General features: G+C 41.6%; 1 protein-coding gene across 1 annotated transcript in view; it reads left to right on the top strand.

Moving 5' to 3' along the window:
- The first annotated feature begins 280 nt into the window (after positions 1-280).
- Capn13 (calpain 13) overlaps positions 281-6,611 on the top strand; it is a 70,848-nt gene continuing 64,517 nt past the window's right edge. Inside the window, exon 1 of the mRNA XM_055627404.1 lies at positions 281-478. Coding sequence (XP_055483379.1) covers positions 281-478 — 198 coding nt within the window. The remainder of the gene's footprint in view (positions 479-6,611) is intronic.

The raw sequence follows: 6,611 nt of genomic DNA, 5'->3' as shown, positions 1-6,611 counted from the left end.
AATGTTCATTAAATGGACAAATGCCCTCAGAGTCTCTGGTGCACAGGAGAACACACTGAGAAGCTAATTCAGTACACCAAGCTAAACGTGAATAGGGAGTAGGGATATTAAATTTTAGTTGACACTTGCCCACCCAGGGGCTTCATGCCAAGGACAGCAGAGATATGAGTCTCAGATCTTATAAAGGGGCAGAGGTCAGTGCATCAAAATGTCTGGTGCTAATCATTTTCCTCTTTCTCATCAGAAAGAAAAGACTTCAGACATCTTTCTAGAGATAGTCATGGCACATAACACAGAGCCTCAAACAGAGACTTCCGTGGTCAAGTTCAAGAATCAAGACTTTAGGTCCTTACGGGATCGTTGCCTGAGCAAGGGTCAACTGTTTATAGATGATACGTTTCCTGCTGAGGCCTCTTCCATAGGCCAGAAGCTGCTCAAGGGAAAGAGCCTCTCAAAATTGGAGTGGAAACGACCCCAGGTGAGTGAGTCCCAGCCAGAACGCAGCAAGTTCTGTGACTCTGGGAGCTGTAGGCCATGGCATCACCCAATGAAAAGAGAAGTGGTGCAGCCTCAAACCAAACAGGAGAGAAAATAAGTCATCTGGTTTCTCTGCCACAATCTTATGTCCAGTCCAAGCAGTGAGAAGGCTCTGTGGTCTGAGCCACAGCTCCTCACTTGGTTCTAATAATGACCTCACTGGCAGATTAAAACATTTCAGTCCTATGACTGGAAACTGGCATGTTATGGTTTGGAGGCTGTGCTGGTTGGTCTCCAGGGTCTCTCCACCTCCTTAATTGAGCCCATCTATCAGTCTGTCAGCCTTTATTCTCTTCAAGTGTCAGTGTCTTTATGCTCCTTTCTTCTTACCTACCAGAATTTACTCAAAAGGAATAGATCATGTCAGTCATTTCTACCATAGGCAGAATTTAAATAATTGCTTTGTCTCTCTCTTTTATAATCACTTTCTTAGTCTCGTAAAGGCTTGGTCATCCATGAAAGGACTCCAGACATCACAGACACCTGTGACATCGGGGTGGTAATGTAGGGTGGCAACTGAATCACCCTGACTCCCCCACCTCAGCAAGTGGCCACCAACTCGACCTTGCAGCGAGGTGAGCCCTGCTGGTTTTGAGAACTATCTCAATTTTAAAGCATGAAGCCCTGTAGATGGAAGTTACCCATGGTTTCATCAGGACTTTTTATAAATATGAAGGAGCTAAATGGAAAATGCTTTGGGGTGCCTGGCGCTTCCTCCTCATGCCTCCAAAGTTGCCAGCACAGTCTAAAACAAGAAAATAGTACAGTCTAGTGAGTGAATGACAGGAACAGTTCTCAGGCACTGCTTACATGCCAAGCACTGCCCTAGGAACACTGACTAACACCAGCCTAGGGTGTACAGAATGGTGATTTCTGACGATGTCCCACAGTGTCTATTTTGTCCAAGGCTATGTGATTTAGTTTCGTACATGAGAAAGAGAACCCAACACACCTAGCTCTGAAGGGAAAACTTTTGCCTTACCTGGGACAGTAGTATCTCTAGGGAAGGAAAAGGCCAACAGAAAGCTGGAAGTGTTTTGATACTAGTTCAAGAAAACCGGATGCATTAATAAGTCCTGTATGGTTAGTCCATCTAGCCCTTGGCAGTAGGTTCTTAGTTATGGCTCTCTTTTGCCTTTACCACCTAAGGAGATAGACAAGTCTATTTAAGGGAATTTTGAAGGGTCACTTTCTCTCCTCTGTAGTATTGAAAAGATAAGATTCATTTAGAAAGCATGTGAGACCTTATTTAGAATGTTGAGAGATTTATAACACTCCTATTTGGAAAGGGCTGAGAGTATCTAATTATCTAAGTCCATCTCAACTTGTGATAGCTTTGAGGAACAAGAAGAAACTGAGGCAAGCAGAAATGACTATTACAGAATCAGCCCAATAATCCAAAGTAAAGGCAGCTAGAAGCCATGTTTGTTTTCCCATCATGCTTCACGCCCAGGGGCTTACCCATACTCTACTAAAGGCCATTGCTCATTTCAGCATATACTCTCAAACATCATATTTCTTAATGTGTCCCTTTTCCAAATTTAGCAATACTTGTGTTTATATAATAATTTCTAAAGACTTCCATATCTTGCAGCCTTTATATTTTTTTAATGTTACAAGAAAGAAAACAAATTCATAGAGGTGATATAGCTTGACTGAGATGGCATGGTTAGGGAGAGAAGAGCCCACGAGTTAGATCAAGACTCCCAAGAGTCTTTTACCCACCTGAACTTGAATGTCTAATTAGGGTTTGTTAGAATTTAGAGTAAAAAGAAATAAATAAGTGGCTGGGTGACTGTCGACAAATGACTTGTTCAGGTTTCAAGCTTATATGTACACAAGAGAAACCTTTTGTTGACTGATTTCTCACATAGACCAGCAACGAGAAAACCTGGGTATGTACCTCTTCACTACTATGGAATCCCTGACTCCTGTAGCTTACAGACTGAATGGAAGGCTACGTATAGAAGAGCCACAACCAACCTAGCCATGCCTAATAATAAGGCCAAGATGCACATAGCGTTATGGTTTTAAGCTCTTTGAATGACTTTTAAAACTGTCATGAGGGGCTGTCATTAATTCCGTTCTACACATAAAAATGGAAACAGAGTAGAATGATCAGTCTAAAGTCACACAGCTGACCTCACAAGCTGACACCTGTAAGGTGACACTGTGAACTCCTGTTATGTGTTGTATTCTTGCCTTTCGTTACCTCAGATGTTTTATGCACCGTTAGAGTCTCCAGCCTCATACGATCCACCAGGAACCCACCCCCCTCCATAAAGTCAGCCTCTAGGATTTTAGACATCTTTGTTCCATTTCAAGGATGAAAAATAATGAAGATGAAAACTGGACCTGTATCATACTAATACGGTTATTTTAAGGGGGACTGTGAGCAATGCTTAGTATCTAGTGCATTGTAAGTACACACTATAAACACTATTTCTCTGATTCCTCAATGTTCTTGAACTTTCAGAATCCAAGAATTTCGGTTAAATTCAGAAAAAAAAAATAGCAAATGTTTCCAAGGAGAAATGTAGGTCATAAAAAATGGTTAGTGGCTAAGTGGCTGCAGGGAAGGAATGTGCAAAGTACATTTCTTCTTGTGTTCTGTATCCCAGCTCTGCTTTCACAGTCAAGCCTCCCCTGCAGCAGCTTGCTTCCCACCTGAAACTTGTTCCAAGGCCCCTTAGCCCATCTCCACATTCTAGACTGTTCTAGACAACAGGGAAATTTCAAACACAGGCAACTTCTAAGCCACAATGGGTCTTATTCTTCTTGGAGTATCCATCCAAGCTTAGTAGGTTCAGCAATAACCTACAAGTCAGGGGCTGGGGACCTGGGCTCAGTTTTCTGGGCCTATCATAGAAAAGTTGTTTAATATCCATAGCTCCTTTTCTCTCTCCCTCTTTCCCTTCATCTACAGTACTAGTTATTTTCCTTGTTGACGGTCCAAAATATCTGATATAAGCAACTCAAGAAAGGAAGGCTTTATACTGGCTGAAACTTTAAGGGTATAGTTGATCATGCAATTTGTCATGGCAGCAGAGACAGAAGGCGGCTGGTCACATAGTGTCCACAACCAGGAAGGAGATAGATAGATAGATAGATAGATAGATAGATAGATAGATAGATAGATAGATAGATAGATAGATAAGACACTATGTTCGTCTCCCTTTCTTCCTTATATTCATCCCATGTAATGGTTCCACCCACACTGAGGGTGGGAATCTTCTCACATTAATTAACATAATCTAGAAAACACCTCACAGATTCCACCCACACTGACACGGATCTTCCCACTTTAAGTAGTGCAATCTAGAAAACCCCTTACAAATATGCCCACAGGTTTGTTTCCATGGTGATTCTAAATCCCAGCAGGGTTGACAGTCAAGGTCAACCATCATGCACCTGCATTTCTTCCTCACTTCTCTTCCCCTCTAACAATGAATCCAATCTGTTTGCTGCTGAAATGTTGTTGAAGGGGAATGTTTCTCACAGCCTGACCTACTCTGTTTCTCTTTAAGGAACATCCAACCTCGTTCCTCACTTCAACTTGGGCTCAGTGGTAGTCTATGACCTTGTAAGGAGGAAACTCAAGGATTCATCATTCTTAATGTTTCCTAAAACCTCTGCTCTCAGGAAGCAATAATGCCAAGAATTTACCATGGGGGGTGTGTGTAATGCATTCTCTAAATTAAATTTGGTACTCACATGGCCTCCTTTTAGGGGACTTTTTATTCTGTGGATAATAGTAATAAATTCCACTTATTGAGTATGTACATAGTTGAGGTATTATACTAAGTGCTTACATGCAATTTGTCATTTAATTACCTTCACAGTCCTGTAAGGTGGATGAAATTATTCTCACTAAATAGATCATCAGTGTCCTGTAGCCCTTTCGCACTGGTGGAGGTGTTCATTCTGCTCTGCTCATTGCCATGGGCATGAGTCAGACGTGTCTATTGACTACGTGGTCTTTGAGGCTGAGAGACAAGAAATGTTAAAGTTATTTAAATCTAAATTGGTGTTTCTCAACCTTCCTAATGCTGCAACCCCTTAATATAGTTCCTCATGTTCTAGTGACCCCAAATGTAAAATTATTTTTCTTGCTACTTCATAACTGTAATTTTGCTACTGTTATGAATCTGACATGCAGGCTATCTGACATACCACCCCCAAAGGGGTCACAACCCATAGGATGAGAAACACTGGTACCACTAGAGCTACTCTCTAGAAGATAGCATGGACCTGGAGATGGTAGATCTTCACATTCTCACCAGTGTTCCTAGACCAAGGGACTGGAATGCCATCTTAGACCTCATTCAGAAAAAAAATAATCCACTTCTCTACCAAAGGATGGGCTGCATGTCTAAAGCATGTTCTCTAATAGGTACTTGGAGCTCAGCTCACAACTTCTGTGGTCACTCCAGAGCAACGCATTTGCCAGCCCAGGAAATGCCACCTTCATATAGTCAGAGTACTTTTGGATGGGATCACTCGCTCACTAGAAGTGACTCACCAAAATATATTGTTCAGAAAAGGAAGAGGCAAAAATTGAAACCCACCAAGATGCATATCTGAATGTGGGATAAACTGTGGAGTTGTTCTATCATGTAACTATCATGTACTATCATCTATCTATCATGTACTATCATCCAGTACTCAGAAGGTACTGGATATAATTATGCCAACAGTCAATTGCCACTGAGCCTCCAAAAAGAAACATCTTTGATGCCAGCGCAGCAGAATTCTCTTTAAAAGAAAATAGGAAAGGGATTATATTGCCACCTGTCCAAGGAAAAGCCTGGTCACCATCTGGAAGGGCTGAGTGACAAGATGATGAGTCTAATTGTTATAGGCTGAATATGAAATGCTCCCACAGGCCTGTGTGCTGAATGTCTCCAGCCGAGGGCAGGATTTGGGATGGTTCTGGAAATGTTAGGGGGTGGGCTTAGTAGAGGAAGCAGGTCACCGAAGAGGGGCATGACTTTGAAACTTACACCTGGTTTCCAGTCCCTCGGCTGGTCTCTACTTCCTGTCCACCATGCAGTGAACAGCCTCCCCCAACACACCATATCACCGCATGATGTCACGACTAAGGGCGTTGATGAACCAGCCTCCCAAACTGTGTTCTAAAATGAAGCCTTCCTCTTCTAAGTTTTCTCCCAGGTATTTTAGTCATAGCTGTGCAAAGATAACTATTGGCAAAACATGTTTTTTTTACACAAGACCAGTACTTGGTATAGGAAATTCATGAGGAGTATTCAAAGAAAATACCATGAGGCAAATTATCTCATTACTGGGGTGATGCCTCTAAAGATGATCGAGAACAGTGGCTTCAGTGGTGCTACTTCAGAGAGGATGTTTGCCAAGGTTTGCATTACATGGGTTTCTTACATCCCTAACGTAACAGAGAGTAACTCAAACTTGGCTTGGAGAAAAGGACCTAAGTTACTATGATTACTTGATTTGACAATTAACTTAGTTTGATGATTATTGATGGCTTATGTATTATTCAGATTTTCCAAATACCTGGATAAAATCTATTACATGTATGTGTGTGTATCTATATAGCATTGATAAATAATTATATCTTCTTAACGGATTTACCAACATCCATATTGATAATATATTTTCATGTATTAACCCTATTAATATACTACCTATAACCTATTGATGTATTTATGAAAAGAAATTTGCTATGAGGTATTGGCTCATGTATTTATGGGTCTAAGTAATACCATGTTATGCAGTCTGTCACCTAGAGACATAAGAAAGTCTTAAGTCAGGGGCCTGAGAGCCAGGGAAACTACAGGTCTGAGCCCCAGTCTGGGACCAGGAGGAAATCATTTTGCCATCTCAATCTAAGAGCACGACATTCTTTTCCCCTTTGTTTTAGTCAGGCACCTGATGGATTGATCAGATCGGATGTTCCCACCCACACTGGGAGCCTAGGCTGCTTTACTGAGTTCACCAATTCAAATATGAGTCTCACCCACCGCTTCTTTGACAGACACACCCAAATAGAATATTTATCAAATAAATGACTCCCTGTGATCCAGTTCAGTTGA

This window comes from Psammomys obesus, unplaced genomic scaffold (genome assembly GCF_907164565.1).
Source record: "Psammomys obesus unplaced genomic scaffold, mPsaObe1.curated_primary_1811, whole genome shotgun sequence".
In the NCBI taxonomy this organism is placed as follows: Eukaryota; Metazoa; Chordata; class Mammalia; order Rodentia; family Muridae; genus Psammomys; species Psammomys obesus.
Note: the sequence above shows the minus strand (reverse complement) of the source record. Positions and strands in the feature narration are given on the sequence as shown.